This window comes from Oncorhynchus gorbuscha, linkage group LG05 (genome assembly GCF_021184085.1).
Source record: "Oncorhynchus gorbuscha isolate QuinsamMale2020 ecotype Even-year linkage group LG05, OgorEven_v1.0, whole genome shotgun sequence".
In the NCBI taxonomy this organism is placed as follows: Eukaryota; Metazoa; Chordata; class Actinopteri; order Salmoniformes; family Salmonidae; genus Oncorhynchus; species Oncorhynchus gorbuscha.
Window position 1 is genome coordinate 68,777,109 of NC_060177.1, and position 23,959 is coordinate 68,801,067.

The 23,959-nt window shown below is 45.0% G+C and overlaps 1 protein-coding gene across 3 annotated transcripts in view; it reads right to left on the bottom strand.

The window, feature by feature from the left end:
* The window catches only part of LOC124036399 (transforming acidic coiled-coil-containing protein 1-like), a 33,766-nt gene extending 17,874 nt beyond the window's left edge, over nucleotides 1-15,892 (bottom strand). Inside the window, exon 1 of one of the 3 annotated variants that reach the window (XM_046350946.1) lies at nucleotides 15,659-15,892. In XM_046350946.1, the coding sequence (XP_046206902.1) occupies nucleotides 15,659-15,723 (65 nt within the window). In that variant the 5' untranslated portion in view covers nucleotides 15,724-15,892. Of the gene's footprint in view, nucleotides 1-14; nucleotides 777-15,658 lie in introns of those variants that run through there. The other 2 variants (XM_046350944.1, XM_046350945.1) reach the window with 2 other exon arrangements.
* Nucleotides 15,893-23,959: the final 8,067 nt, after the last annotated feature.

A 23,959-nucleotide genomic window follows, 5' to 3' on the forward strand; every position in this document is an offset into this window, starting at 1 on the left:
TGTAGCCTACTTACTTTCCGCCTTCATCCTTGGTTCTGGGCCCTCCGTCCTCTTCCTCCCCTCCTCCCCGTACAGCTGACCAGGTCCATTTGGCCCACTGGACCGGAGACAGCAGAGACCCCCAGGACATCTTTATTGAGACACACCAAGTCCACTACCACTCCTTTATACAGTACACAACCCTTTGGGTACGGTTCCACCGCTCTGGCTCTGATGATACTCCTGGTTCTAGTTCTGGTAACCTGATGGTTCTACAGTTCCATTGTCGGTTCTGCTACTCCCACACAGAGTCCAGTTCTCGTCTTCAGCTAGTGTTCTGGATCGGACTCTTTTCTTAGTTCTGCTGCTCCTCTGTGCATCAGCATCAACACACCAGAGGAGAGGAGCGGAAAGGAAAGCAGAGGGGGAGGAGGAGTGACTCACCACAGAGTATGTTTACCTCTCTCCCTTCTCCTTCTGTCTAGCTCTCTCTTTGAGCTGTTGTGTGTGTTCTTTCTCTTTGAGAGGATGTTGGTTTTATGGCATCTCTCGTTTCTCTCTTCTCTCTTCACTTCCTCCTCTTGCTCTAGTTTCCCAGCCTGTTCTTTTACATTGTTGATTTCCGGAACAAACTGTGACAGAGGCTGACAGTTCTGTGATGACGCTGTTGGTTTCTGACTCTCTGTCAGATTACAGATTAATGTAGCATCAGTAGCCTCTTCTCTTCTTCCTCTGCCTCTCTCGGTTTCTCTCTGCCTCTCTCTATCCTCCGCTCCAACTCTGAATGCTAGACCAGCAATCAGCTGGCTGCCAGACTGCTCCCTCCCCTTTCCTCTCCCCGCTCCCTCCCTCGTCTGCTCTCACTCCCACCCAAAGAGAGTTTGCCTAGCCCTCCACCCCTTCCCCCATCTCTCTCAGGCTGTTCTATTGTGAAATGGAGAGAGGCATGTTGTGAGAGGAGGGAGAAGAGAGGGAGGGTAGAAGGAAGGGGGTTAGAGAAGGAAGGGAGCAAGTTTCCTGTTTCAAAAGAGCCGTTGGATTTTTAAGAGTCAGCTGACTGTTTACACAGAGTGGTAGATCCCTAGTGTCCCAAGGAGTGGGAAAGAGAGCGAGGAAGAAGGGAGAGGAGGAGGAGGAGGAGGAGAGAGGAAGACACCTTACACAGCTAGGACGACAGGTAGTACACATGTTTCTGTCAGACCTGACCAGACACAATATAGATAGAGAGTTAGATAGATAGAGTTGATGTCGGACGTTTACATAGACTTTAGCCAAATACATTTAAACTCAGTTTTTCACAATCCCTCACATTTAATCCTAATAAAAATCTCTGTTTTAGGTCAGTTAGGATCACCGCTTTATTTTAAGAATGTGAAATGTCAGAATAATAGTAGAGAGAATTATTTATTTCAGCTATTATTTCTTAAATCACATTCCCAGTGGGTCAGAAGTTTACATACACTCAATGAGTATTTGGTAGCATTACCTTCAAATTGTTTAACTTGTGTCAAATGTTTCGGGTAGCCTTTCACAAGCTTCCCACAATAAGTTGGGTGAACGTTGGCCTATTCCTCCTGACAGAGCTCCTGTAACTGAGTCGAGTTTGTAGGCCTCCTTGCTCACACACACTTTTTCAGTTCTACCGACAAATTTTCTATAAGATTGAGGTCAGGGCTTTGTTATGGCCTCTCCAATACCTTGACTTTGTTGCCATTTTGCCACAACTTTGGAAGTATGCTTGGGGTCATTGTCCATTTGGAAGACCCATTTGCGAACAAGCTTTAACTTCTTGACTGATGTCTTGAGATGTTGCTTGAATATATCCACATCATTTTCAATTCCTCATGATGCCATCTATTTAGTGCACCAGTCCCTCCCCCAGCAAAGCACCCCCACAACATGATGCTGCCACCTCCGTGCTTCACGGTTGGGATGGTATTCTTCGGCTTGCAAGCCTCTCCCTTTTTCCTCCAAACATAACGATGGTCATTATGGCCAAACAGTTATATTTTTATTTCATCAGACCAGAGGACATTTCTCCAAATAGCATGTTCTTTGTCCCCATGTGCAGTTGCAAACCATAGTCTGGCCTTTTTATGGCGGTTTTGGAGGAGTGGCTTCTTCCTTGCTGAGCGGCCTTTCAGGTTATGTCGATATAGGACTTGTTTTACTGTGCATATAGATACTTTTGTACCTGTTTCCTCCAGCATTTTCACAAGGTCCTTTGCTGTTGTTCTGGGATTGATTTGCACATTTCGCACCAAAGTATGTTCATCTCTTGGAGACAGAACGCGTCTCCTTCCTGAGTGGTATGACAGCTGAGTGGTCCCATGGTGTTTATACTTGCATACTATTGTTTGTACAGATAAGCGTGGTACCTTCAGGCATTTGGAAATTGCTCCCAAGGATGAACCAGACTTGTGGAGGTCTACAATTTTTCTTTAGTTGATTTCTTTAGATTTTCCCAAGATGTCAAGCAAAGAGGCACTGAGTGAAGGTTGGCCTTGAAATACATCCACAGGTACACCTCCAATTGACTCAAATCATGTCAATTAGCCTATCAGAAGCTTCTAAAGCCATGACATCATTTTCTGGAATTTTCCAAGCTGTTTAAAGGCACAGTCAACTTAGTGTATGTAAACATTTGAGCCACTGGAATTGTGATACAGTGAATTATAAGTGAAATAATCTCTCTGTAAACAATTGTTGCGAAAATGATTTTTGTCATGTGCAAAGTAGATGTCCTAACTGACCTAGCAAGAAATGTGTGGAGTGGTTGAAAAATGAGTTCTAATGACTCCAACCTAAGTGTATGTAAACTTCCGACTTCAACTGTAGATAGATATCTCTAGATAGATAGATCAATCTATCGCTATAACATTAACAACATTCAGTTTGATACTGCTGTATTTTTTCCACTGACTCTTCTATCCTCATCATTACAGTTTACTACATCTGTCACATCAAAACAAATCCAACTAAAACATTTAGTTCCTCTCATGAATAGACAACAACCATCCTTACGACCCTCCAGACCAGTTCTATCTATAGCGGTGTGTCAACCATATGGAAACTCTCTCTTTCCCATCTCTGCAGACACACACACACAACATGAACCACACATGCACACACACATGAATATATACACCCACAAGCCTGAAGGGTGCTCATGATGGCTTACATAACTCACAAAATGCGCACACACAGACACACTCACACTGACACACAGCACTGAGTACCACATGTCGTGACAAAAATCTGACTAACAACCATCCCAATCACTGAAACACATACAGTGGGGCAAAAAAAGTATTTAGTCAGCCACCAATTGTGCAAGTTCTCCCACTTAAAAAGATGAGAGAGGCCTGTAATTTTCATCATAGGTACACTTCAACTATGACAGACAAAATGAGAAAAAAAATTCCAGAAAATCACATTGTACAATTTTTTATGAATTTATTTGCAAATTATGGTGGAAAATAAGTATTTGGTCACCTATAAACAAGCAAGATTTCTGGCTCTCACAGACCTGTAACTTCTTCTTTAATAGGCTCCTTTGTCCTCCACTCGTTATCTGTATTAATGGCACCTGTTTGAACTTGTTATCAGTATAAAAGATACCTGTCCACAACCTCAAACAGTCACACTCCAAACTCCACTATTGCCAAGACCAAAGAACTGTCAAAGGACACCAGAAACAAAATTGTAGACCTGCACCAGGCTGGCAAGACTGAATCTGCAATAGGTAAGCAGCTTGGTTTGGAGAAATCAACTGTGGGAGCAATTATTAGGAAATGGAAGACATACAAGACCACTGATAATCTTCCTCGATCTGGGGCTCCATGCAAGATCTCACCCCGTGGGGTCAAAATGATCATAAGAACGGTGAGCAAAAATCCCAGAACCACACGGGGGGACCTAGTGAATGACCTGCAGAGAGCTGGGACCAAAGTAACAAAGCCTACCATCAGTAACACACTACGCCGCCAGGGACTCAAATCCTGCAGTGCCAGATGTGTCCCCCTGCTTAAGCCAGTACACGTCCAGGCCCGTCTGAAGTTTGCTAGAGAGCATTTGGATGAACCAGAAGAAGATTGGGAGAATGTCATATGGTCAGATGAAACCAAAATATAACTTTTTGGTAAAAACTCAACCCGTTGTGTTTGGAGGACAAAGAATGCTGAGTTGCATCCAAAGAACACCATACCTACTGTGAAGCATGGGGGTGGAAATATCATACTTTGGGGCTGTTTTTCTGCAAAGGGACAAGGACGACTGATCCGTGTAAAGGAAAGAATGAATGGGGCCATGTATCGTGAGATTTTGAGTGAAAGCCTCCTTCCATCAGCAAGGGCATTGAAGATGAAACGTGGCTGGGTCTTTCAGCATGACAATGATCCCAAACACACCGCCCAGGCAACAAAGGAGTGGCTTCGTAAGAAGCATTTCAAGGTCCTGGAGTGGCCTAGCCAGTCTCCAGATCTCAACCCCATAGAAAATCTTTGGAGCGAGTTGAAAGTCTGTGTTGCCCAGCAACAGCCCCAAAACATCACTGCTCTAGATGAGATCTGCATGGAGGAATGGGCCAAAATACCAGCAACAGTGTGTGAAAACCTTGTGAAGACTTACAGAAAACGTTTGACCTCTGTCATTGCCAACAAAGGGTAAAAAACAAAGTATTGAGATAAACTTTTGTTATTGACCAAATACTTATTTTCCACCATAATTTGCAAATAAATTCATTAAAAATCCTACAATGTGATTTTCTGGATTTTTTTCTAATTTTGTCTGTCATAGTTGAAGTGTACCTATGATGAAAATTACAGGCCTCTCTCATCTTTTTAAGTGGGAGAACTTGCACAATTGGTGGCTGATTAAATAATTTTTGCCCCACTGTACACACAAACATACGCACACACACAAACTAGTCCAAGCCAAATGAGATGTGTTGGATGAGAAACATCAACCATGACTAATCGAATAACCACTTCAAATCAAATCAAATCAAATCAAATTTAATTTGTCACATACACATGGTTAGCAGATGTTCTAACAATTCCAAAACTACTGTCTTATACACAGTGTAAGGGGATAAAGAATATGTACATAAAGATATATGAAGGAGTGATGGTACAGAGCATCATAGGCAAGATACAGTAGATGGTATCGAGTATAGTATATAAATATGAGATGAGTATGTAAACAAAGTGGCATAGTTAAAGTGGCTAGTGATACATGTATTACATAAGGATGCAGTCGATGATATAGAGTACAGTATATACGTATGCATTTGAGATGAATAATGTAGGGTATGTAACATTATATAAGGTAGCATTGTTTAAAGTGGCTAGTGATATATTTACATAATTTCCCATCAATTCCCATTATTAAAGTGGCTGGAGTCGAGTCAGTGTCAGTGTCAGTGTGTTGGCAGCAGCCACTCAATGTTAGTGGTGGCTGTTTAACAGTTTGATGGCCTTGAGATAGAAGCTGTTTTTCAGTCTCTCGTCCCCAGCTTTGATGCACCTGTACTGACCTCGCCTTCTGGATGATAGCGGGGTGAACAGGCAGTGGCTCGGGTGGTTGTTGTCCTTGATTATCTTTATGGCCTTCCTGTAACATCGGGTGGTGTAGGTGTCCTGGAGGGCAGGTAGTTTGCCCCCGGTGATGCGTTGTGCAGACCTCACTACCCTCTGGAGAGCCTTACGGTTGTGGGCGGAGCAGTTGCCGTACCAGGCGGTGATACAGCCCGCCAGGATGCTCTCGATTGTGCATCTGTAGAAGTTTGTGAGTGCTTTTGGTGACAAGCCGAATTTCTTCAGCCTCCTGAGGTTGAAGAGGCGCTGCTGCGCCTTCTTCACGATGCTGTCTGTGTGAGTGGACCAATTCAGTTTGTCTGTGATGTGTATGCCGAGGAACTTAAAACTTGCAACCCTCTCCACTACTGTTCCATCGATGTGGATAGGGGGGTGTTCCCTCTGCTGTTTCCTGATGTCCACAATCATCTCCTTAATTTTGTTGACGTTGAGTGTGAGGTTATTTTCCTCCACACTCCGAGGGCCCTCACCTCCTCCCTGTAGGCCGTCTTGTCGTTGTTGGTAATCAAGCCTACCCATGTTGTGTCGTCCGCAAACTTGATGATTGAGTTGGAGGCGTGCGTGGCCACGCAGTCGTGGGTGAACAGGGAGTACAGGAGAGGGCTCAGAACGCACCCTTGTGGGGCCCCAGTGTTGAGGATCAGCGGGGTGGAGATGTTGTTGCCTACCCTCACCACCTGGGGGCGGCCCGTCAGGAAGTCCAGTACCCAGTTGAGCACTGTGGAAGAGCGGAGCGAGGGATGGATAGAGAGAGGAAACAGTTGACAGCTTCTCTTTTATCTCCAATTTCATGTCTTTACTCTGCTCTCTTCTGCTCAGATGTGATCAGCAAGATGGAGAACCCACAAAGACACACAGAGGGTAACCTCTCTCCCTCTGACACCTTCTCTGTCTCAACCTCTCTCAGACCAAACCCCACTGTAGACCTTTGAGAAAGTGGGTACCGCGTATTCTGTATATTTTGGTAGGACTTCTTGTCACGTCTATCAGGAATGCCTGGCATAGCATTCCCTCCCCTCTCTATTGTCTGCTGTCTGTGGCAGGCAGGATAGACCTGTTGGGGGAGCTATTCAACCGTTTTCATCACAGCCTTCACATCCCTTATCACCATGTCAACACCCTCTCTCTACATCTGTATAGACCAGGGTCCACTCACACTAGCCTGGTCAAGCAGACACAAGTATTGTTTCAGAATGTGAGCTATTGCGAGCTCAGGCTGGTTTCACAAGGCTACACCCAGACTACATGTGGGATAAACAGTCCACTTTAAACACAAGCACACATACGTATGCACACACAAACACAGTTAGGTCTGACACATCGGAGGTTGAGAGTGCCTTGACTCACAGGCAGGAAAATGTGCAGAAGAAAGGAAAGAGAAGGAGATGAAGAGAAGACAGAGTGAAAGAAGGAATAGTCAGGTCTTACGTAACTCCTTTCCTTGCATCCAGAAATAGACCAGCACACATGGAACCCTGGCGGAGCCATACTCTAGTCTAGAACCCATGCAATCTGGAACACACTGAGACTTCACACTGACACTTCTAGAACAACACCAAAGGTCTAACTCCATGAAGCTTCACAGAGCTTAAACCAAACAGAGGCTGTTTCTATGGAGTAAAGAAGGATATTAGAATCCTAACAGACATACAGCCAGTCACATTTATGACTATAGATGACTTCAGCTTCCCTGAGTAAACACAGAGGGTAACATTCCCTGAGTAAACACAGAGGGTAACATTCCCTGAGTAAACACAGAGGGTAACATTCCCTGAGTAAACACAGAGGGTAACATTCCCTGGGTAAACACAGAGGGTAACATTCCCTGAGTAAACACAGTAACATTCCCTGAGTAAACACAGGGTAACATTCCCTGAGTAAACACAGAGGGTAACATTCCCTGAGTAAACACAGACAGTAAACACAGAGGGTAACATTCCCTGAGTAAACACAGAGGGTAACATTCCCTGAGTAAACACAGAGGGTAACATTCCCTGGGTAAACACAGAGGGTAACATTCCCTGAGTAAACACAGAGGGTAACATTCCCTGAGTAAACACAGAGGGTAACATTCCCTGAGTAAACACAGACGGTAACATTCCCTGAGTAAACACAGAGGGTAACATTCCCTGAGTAAACACAGAGGGTAACATTCCCTGAGTAAACACAGATGGTAACATTCCCTGAGTAAACACAGAGGGTAACATTCCCTGAGTAAACACAGATGGCAACATTCCCTGTGTCTGGAAGTCTGACCACATCCTAACCCTATCCCCCAGACAACTAGCAGACTAGTGTGTGTGTGTTGTGTACGTGCGAACAGCCTAGTCTATCATCCCTTTTCATTTAATTAAGATGTGACTGAAAGTGACAGGTGTGTGTGTGTGTGTGTGTGTGTGTGTGTGTGTGTGTGTGTGTGTGTGTGTGTGTGTGTGTGTGTGTGTGTGTGTGTGTGTGTGTGTGTGTGTGTGTGTGTGTGTGTGTGTGTGTGTGTGTGTGTGTGTGTGTGTGTGTGTGTGGTTAGGAGCTAAATATAACTAGTATGATAAACATTCATTGTAGCCACATGAGGAATGATATACCGTATGAGATAATTGAGCAGGCTAGGACACACAGATGGGGATTACCAAAAGCGTTTTAATCCCTTCCATGACTCTGAATGATGATCTGAACAGTAAATGTGTATTTCTTATAATAGCAGGCCTGCCTGGTGAAGCCGTGGCACTGAGACAAAAACAGGTTCAACAACCCCATCCGGTGGTCAATAGAAGTCAACATATCTCTCCTTCTGGGCAAGTTGGCCTACATACTATAATGTAGTGGTGAACCACAGCATTGGTGATACAGTCCCTCCAGTCTAAGGCCATACATACCTAAACACTGAGCACCTTACAGCACCCTAACAGTTTTATTCATGGTTTGATCACAAAACCCAACACTCAAACTGTCCATGTGAACTTATGGTGGATACACATGAATGTTGTCTGTCTTGTGCAGGAGGAGAGCTCCATCTAATGGTGATCAGTGGTCTCTGACCAGGTCCAGTCTCTAACTGTCAGTCTGGACGAGAGGCTCTGTTTTAGTCAGACAGAAACACACAGGAATGAGAGAGAAAATCACTGTTTAGAGTGCTAAGTACACCCACCCTCTGTCTCTCTGAGTCCCCCTCTGTCCCTCTCTGTCTCTACGAGTCCCTCTCTGTCTCTGTCTCTCTCTCAGTACCTCTCAGTCTCTCTATGTCTCTCTCAGTCCCCCTCAGGCAGTACTAACCATGTTTGAAATTTGAATACTGTTGTACAACTCTGTTCTGAATGCAGTAATGCTTTAACCTAGTTTCTCCCATGCGTGTGTATATGTGTGTACGTGTGTGTAAAGCATCATCATGATGGTGTTTAAATATAATTGACTATTGTCAGCATGGTTACAAGTAACCAGGCCAGCTGACATTACATCATCATCCTGGGGATGTAGTCTGAAGTGAATGGCATCATCGGTCCTTCTGTAGCTCAGTTGGTAGAGCATGGCACTTGTAACGCCAGGGTAGTGGGTTCGATCCCCGGGACCACCCATACGTAGAATGTATGCACACAGAGAGAGAGAGAGAGAGAGAGAGAGAGAGAGAGAGAGAGGGAGGGACAGACAGACAGAGAGAGAAAAGAGGGAGGGACAGACAGACAGACAGACAGAGAGAGAAAAGAGGGAGGGACAGAGAGAGAGAGAGAGAGAGAGAGAAAAGAGGGAGGGACAGAGAGAGAGAGAGAGAGAGAGAGAAAAGAGGGAGGGACAGAGAGAGAGAGAGAGAGAGAAAAGAGGGAGGGACAGAGAGAGAGAGAGAGAAAAGAGGGAGGGACAGACAGACAGACAGACAGAGAGAGAGAGAGAGACATGAGTAGGAAAGACAAGTGCAGATAGTGCTACAATCAGTCCTTTGATGGTGAATTTGGGAGGCATCCCCGAGATAGTTTGCAGATGACTAACATCTGCACATTTAATTTAGGCCCCAGAAAACACACACTGACACACAAATGATAGATGAAAGGATCAGTACAACCTCTACTACACAGAGGTCTAGACATATTATCTTGAAAGATTAAGGACACCTGCTCTTTCCATGACTTAGACTGACCAGGTGAAAACTATGATCCCTTATTGATGTCACTTTTTAAATCCACTTCAGATGACGGGGAAGAGACAGGTTAAAGAAAGATTTTTAAGCCTTAAGACAATTGATATATGGATTGTGTATGTGTGCCATTCAGAGGGTGAATGGGAAGGACAAACAATTTACAGTACATTCGGAAAGTATTCAGACCCCTTAACTCTTTTGTTACGTTACAGCCTTATTGATTAAAAATATTTTCCCCCCTCAATCTGTGTGTGTGTGTGTGTGTGTGTGTGTGTGTGTGTTGAGGTGTCAGTGTAAGTGTGTGTGAGTGTCTGGTTAGAGTCCAGTGTGTGTGATTAGTCGTTGCAAAAGAACTAGTGAAAAAAAGGGTCAATGCAGGTAGTTTGGGTAGCCATTTAATTAGCTATTTAGCAGTCTTGCTGTTCAAGATCCTGTTGGTTCTAGACTTGGTGCATTGCTACACTTGCCATGCAGAGAGCATAGTCTGTGGCTTGGGTGGCTGGAGTCTTTGACAATTTATGGGGCCTTCCTCTGACACCGCCTGGTATAGAGGTCATGGATGGCCTGGGAACTCAGCCCCAGTGATATACTGGGCCTTACGTATTACCCTATAACGCTTTGCGGTCGGATGCCAAGCAGTTGCATACCAAGCGGTGATGCAGCCAATCAAGATGCTCTCAATGGTGCAGCTGTATAACTTTTTTGAGGATCTGATGGCCCATGGAGGAGGAGTGGTGGGGGGCGATGAGGGGAGGGGGATGAAGAAATTAGGAGTCAGATTTCTGTTCCACTTAAAAATGATGAAGAGGCGTGTGTTTGGACCATGATTGATCCTTAGTGATGTTAACTTGAAGCTCTCAACCCGCTCCACTACAGCCCCCCTCGTGTGAATTGGAGTGTCCTCGGCCCTCCCTTTTCTGTAGTCCATGATCAGCTCCTTTGTCTTTCTTACGTTGACGGAGAAGCTGTTGTCCTGGCACCACACTGCCAGGTCTCTGATCTCCTCCTTGTAGGCTGTCTCATCGTCGTCGGTGATCAGGCCTACCATTGGCATGTCGTCTGCAAACTTAATGATGGCGTTGGAATCGTGTGTGGCCACGTAGTCATGGGTGAACATGAAGTAAAGGAGGAAACTAAGCATGCACCCCTGAGTGGCCCGCATGTTGAGGGTCAGCGTGGTGGATGTGTTGTTGCCTACCCTCACCACCTGGGGGAAGCCCGTTAGGGAGTCCAGGATCCAGTTGCAGAGGGAGGTGTTCAGTCCCAGGGACCTTAGCTTAGTGATGAGCTTTGAGGGCACTATGATGTTGAACGCTGAGCTGTAGTCAATGAACAGCATTCTTACATTGGTGTTCCTTTTGGGAAAGGCAGTGTGGAGTGCAATAGAGAGTACATCTGTGGATCTGTTGGGCCGTATGCGAAATGGATTGGGTCCAGGGTGTCTGGGCTGATGGTGTTGATGTGAGCCATGACAAGACTTTCATTTCATGGTTACAGATGTGAGTGCTACATGGCGAAAGTAATTTAGACATTTTTCCTTGCCGTTCTTGGGCATAGGGACTATGGTGGTCTGCTTGAAACATGTAGGTACAGTATCACAGACTGGATCAGGGAGAGGTTGAAAATGTCAGCATACTCTGCGTACGCGTCCTGGTAATCGGTCTGGCCCTGTGGCCTTGGCAATGTTAACCTGGTTAAAAGGTCTTACTCACATCAGCTACAGAGAGCGTGATCACACAGTTATCTGGAACAGCTGGTTCTCTCACGCATGGTTCAGTGTTGCTTGCCTCGAAGTGAGCCTAGAAGGTATTTAGCTTGTGTCACTGGCCAGCTCGTGGCTGGGTTTCCCTTTGTAATCCGTGAATTTGCAAGCCCTGCCACATCCGACGTGCTCAGAGCCGGTGTTGTAGCATCAGATGTTAGTATTCATGCTTTGCCTGTTTGATGGTTCGTCGGAGGGCTTAGCGGGAGTACTTATAAATGTCTGGGTTAGGGTCCCACTCCTTGAAAGTGTCAGCTCTAGCCTTTAGCTCAGTGTGGATGTTGCCTGTAATCCATGGCTTCTGGTTGGGATATGTACGTAGGTCACTGTGGAGACTTAAAAGTGCATCGACGATGTAATGAAGCCGGTGACTGATGTGGTAAACTCCTCAATGCCATCAGATGAAACCCGGAACATATTCCAATCTGTGCTAGCATAACAGTAGTTTAGCATCCGCTTCATCGGACCACTTCCTAATTGAGCGTCTCACTGGTACTTCCTGTTTGAGTTTTTGCCGCAATCAGCCGCAATCAGGAGGATAAAGTTATGGTCAGATTTGCTTAAGTTTTTGCCTGTGTGTGCATGTGTGTGTGCGTGTGTGTGGCTATGAGGGATAAGATTGTGGCTCTTATTTGCTGATCTATTTCAAGCAAATCATCATTTTTAAGTGGAACAGAAATCTGACTCCTAATTTCTTCATCCTCCTCCCCTCACTGCCCCTCCTCCATCTCTTTCATTCCTATTGTGAGTTGAGAGTGACCTGCATTTGGAGGGTTTCTCAGGGGGAGTGGGATATACAAAAAAATTATCTTCTATTTCACACCACACACTTGTACAGGTTACACACTTATACATGTGTGAAACAGGACAAATATAAGCACCCCCTATCAGATCTTTAGAGCCTATTCAGAATGTAGAACGTTGATCTATCTTTGGCCTGAAGCTCTCCCTCTTCCTCTCCACCTCTTCTCCTCTTCCTCTGTTCCTCTCCACCTCTCTGTCAGTACTAAATCACCAACATTACAACTCGCTGTCTATAGACAGACATTGTGCGTGTGTGTTCGTGTGCATGCAGTGGTGTAAAGTTCTGAAGTACTACTTAAGTACTGTTTGGAGGTATCTGTATCTTACTTTTTATATTTTTTTAAACGTTTACTTTACATTCCTAAAGAAAGTATGTACTTTTTACTCCTATACATTTTCCCTGACACCCAAAAGTACTAGTTACATTTTGAATGCTCAGACAGGACATCAATATGGTCCAATTCACAAACCTAACAATATAAAGCTTTTGCCATCCCTACTGTCTCTGATCTGGCGGACTAACTAAAACCAAATACTGTGTTTGTAAACTATGTCTGTGTGCCCGTTTGTTCGTAAATGTAAAAACAAGAACATTATGTCACCTGGTTTGCTTCATATAAGGAATTTGATGTATAGCATTTATTTTATATTTTTACTCAAGATTGACAATTGAGTACTTTCCCCATTACTGTACTTAAGTACATTTAAAACCAGATACTTTTAGACTTTACTCAAGTAGAATTTTACTGGGTGACTTTTCATTTTTCATTTCCATTAAGGTTTTTATCTTTACTTTTCCTCAAGTCTGACAATTCAGTACTTTTTCCACCACTGTGTGTACACCATTGTTCGGGGAATTATGTACCCTGTGTGTCCCTGTATTGCTACACACAATATTCTGGTGTCTGTCTGTCCCTCTGTCCCTCCTCTCTGTCAGTCTGTCCTTTCACAATACAGAAGCCACTCGTCGGTAAAAGGCACATTACAGTCTGCTTAGAGTTTACCAAAGGGCACCTAAAGGACTCCCAGACCATGAGAAACAAGATTCTCTGGTCTGATGAAACCAAGATTGAGCTCTTTGGCCTGAATGCCAAGTGTCACATCTGGAGGAAACCTGGCACCATCCCTAAGGTGAAGCATTGTGTTGGCAGCATCATGCTGTGGGGATGTTTTCAGCAGCAGGGACTGGGAGACTAGTCGGGATCAAGGGAAAGACCAGATACAGAGAGATCCTTGATGAAAACCTGCTCCAGAGAGCTCAGGACCTCAGACTGAGGCAAAGGTTCACCTTCCAACAGGACAACGAATCTAAGCACACATCCAAGACAATGCAGGAGTGGCTTGGGACAAGTCTCTGAATATCCTTGAGTGGCTCAGCCAGAGCTCTGACTTGAACCCCATCGAACATCTCTGGAGAGACCTGAAAATAACTGTGCAGCAACGCTCCCTATTCAACCTGACAGAGCTGGAGAGGACCTGCAAAGAAGAGTGGGAAAAACTCAGACTGAGGCAAAGGTTCACCTTCCAACAGGACAACGACCCTAAGCACACAGCTAAGACAATGCAGGAGTGGCTTCAGGACAAGTCTCTGAATGTCCTTGAGTGGCCCATCTAGAGCCCGGACATAAACCAGATCGAACACCTCTGGAGAGACCTGAAAATAGCTGTGCAGATACGCTCCCCATCCAACCTGACAGAGCTTGAAAGTATCTGCAGAGAAGAATGGGAGAAACTCCCCAAATACAGGTTTGCCAAGCTTGTAGCGTCATACTCAAGAAGACTTGAGGCTGTAATCGCTGCTAAAGGTGCTTCAGCAAAGTACCGAGTAAAGGGTCTGAATACTTATGTCAATGGGATTTTTCAGTCTTTTAGTTTTTGTAGATTTGCAAAAATGTTGTCATTATGGGGTATTGTGTGTAGATTGAGGGGGAAAAAACAATTAAATCAATTTTAGAATAAGGCTGTAATGTAACAAAATGTAGAAAAAGTGAAGGGGTCTGAATACTATCCGAATGCTCTGTAAAATCAGCCAAACAAAGGCGGCTCTGTCTGTAGTCTTTCCTCTGATTTCATGAGGGCTCCAGCTAACAGAAGAAGTCTCAGATCCATGTCTCAGAGCCACACAGGGCTTGAGGCTGTAAAATACCTTACAGCTGCACTACTCTGAGTAATTCAGTGCCAATCAGAATGACCTCCACTGTAAACAACTGCTGTGGAACATAACAACACCACTAATACATCAAGTGGTACTAATGAGTCACCGTGACAACCGGATGGTTAGAGCAGAGCAGCATCATGGTTTGACTGGGTAGTATATATAAAATATCAGCTAGTCTGGGAAAGATTTCAGGAAATATTCACAAGCATGTGTTTGCGGGAAAAATAAGCTGACGTTTGTGCGTGTGTGTGTGGGGTACTAAAGGGAAAGTGATGAAGTGTAAGAAGATTAGCATATCATTAACATGGTACTGATCCACTGGGTCCTACTTGGAGAAAGAAAGGACTGGCTGATATGTTACAATGGATTTTTGAGCGAGTAAGTGAGTGAGTGAGTGAGTGAGTGAGTGAGTGAGTGAGTGAGTGAGTGGTGAGTGAGTGAGTGAGTGAGTGAGTGAGTGAGTGAGATAAATAACAACCAGATCTTTTATCACATAAGACCATAATTAAGGGACTCAACCACACATCAATACCAGAGATAATGCAGAAAAGGCTATATTGACAGAAAATATTGTTACTGAATTTACACCCCACTATTGGGTTTCTTATGTACACATCTAGAACATTGTTTCTAACTTTCTCCCTAACATGTATTTGTAATTGAACTGCCTTTCATTAAACACTGTGTAGTATCATATAATTCAATTTTAGCTTTAACAATAAACGTTTTTGCTTGTTGCTTCTCTGCAAGACATCTTACTTCACAAGGGTTGAAGTACAAAACTGTGAATCCAGCAGCTGTTAGTGGTCAGGTGTGCCTCTGTCAGAAGTGTGTCTGTCAGTAAACCTGACCACATCTCTCTCATTACATCATTATTCATTACATTAGATTAGCCTCTACTAATGATCCCAATGACCTGTTCTCTCCTTCCCCTGTTCTAAAATTAAATCATTTACATGCTCACAGGACAGGAAAAATATCAATTTGGATAGAGTGCGCTAAAAGAGACACGCCAGTCGCTCGGAATAAGTCATAACACACACACACACACACACACACACACACACACACACACACACACACACACACACACACACACACACACACACACACACACACACACACACACACACACACACACACACACACACACACACACACACACACACACACACACACACACACACACACACACACACTGTAACAGTGATAGGGGGGTGTAGTCTACTCACATGCTGCTCTTCTTCCTGGGGAAACCAAAGGAGTTCTTTCTGTGCTGACTGAGGGAGCCCCCCATGGCAACGCTGGGTGTGTGGTGTGTGTGTTGTATCTTGTTCAAAGCGACCGGCTAGTCTTTTTTAGAGCGCTTTCTCCATATTCCCACTCTTCCAAAATAGTAGAATCCTGGTGATGAAGGCACAGCCTCTATAGACTCTTCTCATTTAACACACTGCATCTCTCTTTCTCTATCTCATCTAGGCTGAATGGTCTAGCAGCCCAGGAGCCCTGATCACATGTCAACTACTACACCAGTCCCTGCCCCTCTCCCTCTCCTCTCCCTCCTTCTAACCCCTCCTCTCCCTCCTTCTAACCCCTCCTCTCCCTCTCCTCTCCCTCCTTCTTACCCCTCCTCTCCCTCTTTCCCTCTCCTTTCCCTCCTTCTAACCCCTCCTCTCCCTCTTTCCCTCTCCTCTCCCTCCTTCTAACCCCTCCTCTCCCTCTCCTCTCTCTCCTTCTAACCCCTCCTCTCCCTCTTTCCCTCTCCTCTCCCTCCTTCTAACCCCTCCTCTCCCTCTCCTCTCTCTCCTTCTAACCCCTCCTCTCCCTCTTTCCATCTCCTCTCCCTCCTTCTAACCCCTCCTCTCCCTCTTTCCCTCTCCTCTCCCTCCTTCTAACCCCTCCTCTCCCTCTCTCCCTCTCCTCTCTCTCCTTCTAACCCCTCCTCTCCCTCTTTCCCTCTCCTCTCCCTCCTTCTAACCCCTCCCCTCCCTCTCTCCCTCTCCTTTCTCTCCTTCTAACCCCTCCTCTCCCTCTTTCCATCTCCTCTCCCTCCTTCTAACCCCTCCTCTCCCTCTCTCCCTCTCCTCTCTCTCCTTCTAACCCCTCCTCTCCCTCTCTCCCTCTCTCCCTCTCCTCTCTCTCCTTCTAACCCCTCCTCTCCCTCTTTCCATCTCCTCTCCCTCCTTCTAACCCCTCTCTCTCTCTCTATCTGCTTCTATCTTGCCGTCCCTCCTGCACAGAGCAAATTACAGTCACTTGTCAGGAATTACAGAGATTCTCTAGAGAAAGACAGTGAATAGGGGAGAGAAAGAGAAAGAGAGAGAGAAAGTGGGAAGGAGGGGGTAGTGTTAAAGGCCACTAAGCTCTGGGAATGAGGGCGGGGGAGGATAGCTTGGCAGAGGGGAGGGGGGATGGGGAGGTGTGGCTAGCCTGGTATGGGTGAGGGTACTGTCCGGAGGGAGTCTCGACCCTATTGTTAGTCGCTGAACAACAGACAGAGATGGGAGGAGGGAGAGGGGTTGGTGAGATGAGAGAGAGAGCAGAATTAGGACGATACCCGCTAATGATCAAAATCTAGAAAATAGCAATTAAATTTGCAACCACCTAGATGGAAGCGATTCCCAAACCTTCCATAACATAGCCATCCCCTACAGAGAGATGAATCTAGAGAAAAGTACCCTCGGCAAGCTGGTCCTGAGGCTCCGTCCACAAATACAAACAGAGCCCCAGGACAGCAACACAAATAGACCCAACCAATTCATGAGAAAACAAAAGATAATTACTTGACACATTGGAAAGAAATAACCAAAAAACAGAGCAAAATGGAATGCTATTTGGCCCTTAAAACAGTGTACATAGTGGCAGAATACCTGAACACTGTGACTGACCCAAAACTAAGGAAAGCTTTGACTATGTACAGATTCAGTGAATATAGCCTTGTTATTGAGAAAGGCCGTCGTTAGCAGACCTGGCTCTCAAGAGAAGACAGGTGATGTGCACACTGTCCACAAACTGAGCTTTACTTCCTAACCTACTGCCAAATGTATGACCATATAAGAGACACACATTTCCCTCAGATTACACACTCACAAAGAATTAGAAAATCAAATCACATTTTGATAAACTCCCATATCGGTTAGGTGAAATACAACAGTGTGTCATCACAGCAGCAATATTTGCGACGTGTTGCCTCAAAAAAAGGGCAACCAGTGAATAACAAACACCATTGTAAATAGTAAATACAACCCATATTTATTTTGGTTCAAGTCCAAGAGATCTTGGATACCTCGAAATTGGGGCGAAAAGGGGTAATACATTTTTTATATATATTTAAATTTAACACAGGCTGCAGTGAGCTCTACGATAGTGACGAACCCGGAACAAAACATGAGGTTGAAGAAGACAAAAGAACTCTAACAATCCAATGCTGTACTGTATCTAAGAAGGTGAATTTAAGTAGGATCAGTAGGATCATCCTAGGATCATTCTCTTCAAATCATCATCGCCTACAACTCCTGTACGGACTCAGAAGAGGTGAAGGTCACCGCTCTGGGATCATCGACACGGCTGATTAGCTGTCCACTCTTCCAGAACAATTGCAAGTAAACAGACAACTAAGAAGGATATTGTGACCTATTGTGGACAATCAGAGACTTACACCTGAGAACGAAGGAGAACAACGTCCGAAGGAGAAGGCCCAATCAACCCTCCTCACAAAGCGGAACCCTTTCCACGAATGCCTGGGCCCAACAGAGATACCCGACGAAGACCTTCAACATGTACAGTGGGGCAAAAAATTATTTAGTCAGCCACCAATTGTGCAAGTTCTCCCACTTAAAAAGATGAGAGAGGCCTTTAATTTTCATCATAGGTACACTTCAACTATGACAGACAAAATGAGAGAAAAAATCCAGGAAATAAGATTGTAGGATTTTTAATGAATTTATTTGCAAATTATGGTGGAAAATAAGTATCTGTATTCATAGTCATGTAAAAGTCAAAGATTAGGGCCTAATGAATTTAAGTAAATTTACTGATTTCCTTAAAATGAACTGTAAAATCTTTGAAATTGTTGCATGTTGTGTTTATATTTTTGTTCAGTGCAGATGGTTGAGTACTGGGCCCCCAATGTCTCTGTTGTTTAGGAAACACATCCAGCCTCCTTTCCTTTATGTGAAGCCTGACCCCCAACTGGAGAGATGAGGAACTGCATCTCTACTCATAAACCCGGCAGCCCTTAACACTGCTTCATGTCAACTGTTGTGTTGTTGAATGAAAGAAGTTGTCCTAGTTCTCATTTAACTCTCTTTAATAATAACTAACAGTCAGACAGGTTTCACAGTTCACCGCCATTCTTATAACATGTAGTTAATCTCTGTGAACCCCGGCTCCCACACACAAAGACCAGCAGTAGCATGTGAATATCGTTGCAGTGGATGAGATGCTGATAAACTAACTCTGAACTTTCCTCTGAACGTTCCTCTAGACATTGGGCAGCAGTGGGTACATGTTTGCCTCCTGGTAAGGCTCAGATACACATTCCTCTGGTCTCTCTGGCAGGTATTCCCTCAGCAGGCACCCCTGATCTGGCGTGAGAAACTACAATAACCCTAACCAAAGGGTCAGGTGCAAGAAGTACTTTAAACCACTGACACATGCTTCCTTATCAAAACATGATTCATGAAGTCTAATATTTTTCTAAACACATATACAGTCGTGGCCAAAAGTTTTGAAAATGACACAAATATTAATTTTCACAGTCTGCTGCCTCAGTTTGTATGATGGCAATTTGTATATACTCCAGAATGTTATGAAGAGTGATCAGATGAATTGCAATTAATTGCAAAGTCCCTCTTTGCCATGCAAATGAACTGAATCCCCCCAAAACATTTCCACTGCATTTCAGCCCTGCCACAAAAGGACCAGCTAGGTCCAGCTAGAATCAGTGATTCTCTCGTTAACACAGGTGTGAGTGTTGACGAGGACAAGGCTGGAGATCAGTCTGTCATGCTGATTGAGTTCGAATAACAGACTGGAAGCTTCAAAAGGAGGGTGGTGCTTGGAATCATTGTTCTTCCTCTGTCAACCATGGTTACCTGCAAGGAAATACATGCCGTCATCATTGCTTTGCACAAAAATTGCTTCACAGGCAAGGATATTGCTGCCAGTAAGATTGCACCTAAAATCAACCATTTATCGGATCATCAAGAACGTCAAGGAGAACGGTTCAATTGTTGTGAAGAAGGCTTCAGGGCGCTCAAGAAAGTCCAGCAAACACCAGAACCATCTCCTAAAGTTGATTCAGCTGCAGGATCAGGGCACCACCAGTACAGAGCTTGCTCAGGAATGGCAGCAGGCAGGTGTGAGTGCATCTCAGTGAGGCGAAGACTTTTGGAGGATGGCCTGGTGTCAAGAAGGGCAGCAAAGAAGCCACTTCTCTCCAGGAAAAACATCAGGGACAGACTGATATACTGCAAAAGGTACAGGGATTAGACTGATGAGGCCTGGGGTAAAGTAATTTTCTCTGATGAATCCCCTTTCCGATTGTTTGGGGCATCTGGAAAAAAGCTTATCCAGAGAAGACAAGGTGAGCGCTACCATCAGTCCTGTGTCATGCCAACAGTAAAGCATCCTGAGACCATTCATGTCTGGGGTTGCTTCTCAGCCATGAATAAAGAATGGTACCAACACATCCTCCAAGAGCAACTTCTCCCAACCATCCAGGAACAGTTTGGTGATGAACAATGCCTTTTCCAGCATGATGGAGCACCTTGCCATAAGGCAAAAGAGATAACTAAGTGGCTCGGGGAACAAAACATCAATATTTTGGGTCCATGGCCAGGAAGCTCCCCAGACCTTAATCCCATTGAGAATTTATTGTCAATCCTCAAGAGGTGGGTGGACAAACAAAAACCCACAAATTCTGACAAACTCCAAGCATTGATTATGCAAGAATGGGCTGCCATCAGTCAGGATGTGACCTAGAAGTTAATTGACAGCATGTCAGGGTGGATTGCTGAGGTCTTGAAAAAGACAGGTCAACACTGCAAATATTGACTCTTTGCATCAACTTCATGTAATTGTCAATAAATGCCTTTGACACTTATGAAATTATTGTAATTATACTTCACTATTCCATAGTAACATCTGACAAAAATATCTAAAGACACTGAAGCAGCAGACTTTGTGCAATTTAATATTTGTGTCATTCTCAAAACTTTTGGCCACGACTGTATATGGTTCTTAGTCTCTGTAAGATTAAATTGTAAACCAGTTTATATGAATAAGTCAATCCGATAGCCTGTCAAACAATGAAATAAAAAACACTTGTGACAAAAAGACTCTTTTAAAGTTTTATTACGACATAAACAATATGTAAGCACACTGTATAGCCTATGTATGGTACTGTGGTTGAATAAATAAATAAAAATTGGTAACACGACAGGTTTAATGCATTACGATGCTATATGACCTCCTTATAAACATCTTATCTCATAATAATCCTGACTAAAGTACAACCATTGAGTCAGTAAAACTATTATAATAAGACACAATAAGGGCTCATACATGCTTATATCAAGTATTAAAGTATACTTGTCAGCTTACATTAAATGTCATTAATATTATATTTTGGGGGCGGTTTGAATATACAATGTCACTAAGTGCAAAACTTGAGGTTAACAGAACAAAATACATCATTCAGGAGTGAAACAGAGAGGATGAGTGCTCACACAGCAGGGTCTAGGGGTCAGAGGGATATCTCACACAGCAGGGTCTAGGGGTCAGAGGGATATCTCACACAGCAGGGTCTAGGGGTCAGAGGGATATCTCACACAGCAGGGTCTGGGGGTCAGAGGGATATCTCACACAGCAGGGTCTAGGGGTCAGAGGGATATCTCACACAGCAGGGTCTAGGGGTCAGAGGGATATCTCACACAGCAGGGTCTAGGGGTCAGAGGGATATCTCACACAGCAGGGTCTAGGGGTCAGAGGGATATCTCACACAGCAGGGTCTAGGGGTCAGAGGGATATCTCACACAGCAGGGTCTAGGGGTCAGAGGGATCTCTCACACAGCAGGGTCTAGGGGTCAGAGGGATATCTCACACAGCAGGGTCTAGGGGTCAGAGGGATATCTCACACAGCAGGGTCTAGGGGTCAGAGGGATATCTCACACAGCAGGGTCTAGGGGTCAGAGGGATATCTCACACAGCAGGGTCAAGGGGTCAGAGGGATATCTCACACAGCAGGGTCTAGGGGTCAGAGGGATATCTCACACAGCAGGGTCTAGGGGTCAGAGGGATCTCTCACACAGCAGGGTCTAGGGGTCAGAGGGATATCTCACACAGCAGGGTCTAGGGGTCAGAGGGATATCTCACACAGCAGGGTCTAGGGGTCAGAGGGATATCTCACACAGCAGGGTCTAGGGGTCAGAGGGATATCTCACACAGCAGGGTCTAGGGGTCAGAGGGATATCTCACACAGCAGGGTCTAGGGGTCAGAGGGATATCTCACACAGCAGGGTCTAGGGGTCAGAGGGTTATCTCACACAGCAGGGTCTAGGGTTCAGAGGGATATCTCACACAGCAGGGTCTAGGGGTCAGAGGGATATCTCACACAGCAGGGTCTAGGGGTCAGAGGGATATCTCACACAGCAGGGTCTAGGGGTCAGAGGGATATCTCACACAGCAGGGTCTAGGGGTCAGAGGGATATCTCACACAACAGGGTCTAGGGGTCAGAGGGATATCTCACACAGCAGGGTCTAGGGGTCAGAGGGATATCTCACACAGCAGGGTCTAGGGGTCAGAGGGATATCTCACACAGCAGGGTCTAGGGGTCAGAGGGATATCTCACACAGCAGGGTCTAGGGGTCAGAGGGATATCTCACACAGCAGGGTCTAGGGGTCAGAGAGATATCTCACACAGCAGGGTCTAGGGGTCAGAGGGATCTCTCACACAGCAGGGTCTAGGGGGCAGAGGGATATCTCACACAGCAGGGTCTAGGGGTCAGAGGGATATCTCACACAGCAGGGTCTAGGGGTCAGAGGGATATCTCACACAGCAGGGTCTAGGGGTCAGAGGGATATCTCACACAGCAGGGTCTAGGGGTCAGAGGGATATCTCACACAGCAGGGTCTAGGGGTCAGAGGGATATCTCACACAGCAGGGTCTAGGGGTCAGAGGGATATCTCACACAGCAGGGTCTAGGGGTCAGAGGGATATCTCACACAGCAGGGTCTAGGGGTCAGAGGGATATCTCACACAGCAGGGTCTAGGGGTCAGAGGGATATCTCACACAGCAGGGTCTAGGGGTCAGAGGGATATCTCACACAGCAGGGTCTAGGGGTCAGAGGGATATCTCACACAGCAGGGTCTAGGGGTCAGAGGGATATCTCACACAGCGGGGTCTAGGGTTCAGAGGGATATCTCACACAGCAGGGTCTAGGGGTCAGAGGGATATCTCACACAGCAGGGAGTCAAGCTGCCTAATCAGAACCTCAAAGCCTCTTCTGTGGTTGTAGAATGATTAGAAAACTAAGATCTATTGTTCAGCTAGGTCCTGTCCAGGGTGTTTACATGTGGCTTGCTGTCGCAGTAAGCCACACCTAACACCCTGGACCAAAGCTATTGTTCTCCCCTCTGCTGACGAGCTAGCTGGAGTGAGGAGGTCCATGGTCTGATTGGACCACAGTGATGATTCATGCCATGTTAAAGGACTGCAGGTTTGTTGCTGGTTGACTGACAGTGAAACCAGTGTCAGTGATACAGTAGGGACAGAAATTATTGGCACCCTTGATAAAGATTACAATTACAATTCAAATACTGAGCTATATTGTATAATCAAAAAAGGGAAATTATATTATAATAATAATTAGGTGGGTGCTTATATGTGTCATATTTCACACATGTACAAATGTAATAATAATATATATGTTTTTATCTAAAAAAGATATGGGTCAAAAGCATTGACACCCGTTTTCAACACCTTACCCTGCGAGTATTAAGGCATTGAGACTCTTTCTAAAATGTTTTATCTGATTGGAGGCTACATGGGGAGGGATCTTAGGCCATTCCTCCATACATAATCTTTCCAGATCCTGCATATCATTCATCTTCTCTTATGGACTGCTCCCTTCAATTCAAACCACGGGTTATCAATGAGATTTAAATCTGGAGACTGAGATGGCAATTGCAAAATGGTTTTTGATTTTGTGGTCAATTAACCATTTTGTTAATCTCATAAAGCCTTTTAGAAAAAGGCTCAGTGCCATTATCCTCGCAAGGTGAGGTATTGAAAACAGGGGTATCCCAAGCATCGTCTGGAGTGGTGTAAAGCTCACCGCCATTGGACTCAGTGGAAACATTCTCTGGAGTGATGAATCACGCTTCGCCATCTGGCAGTCCAACTGGTGAATCTAGGTTTGGCGGATGACAGGAGAACACTACCTGCCCCAATGCATAGTGCCAACTGTAACGTTTGGTGGAGGAGGAATAATGGTCTGGGGCTGTTTTTCCATAGTTCAGGCTAGTACC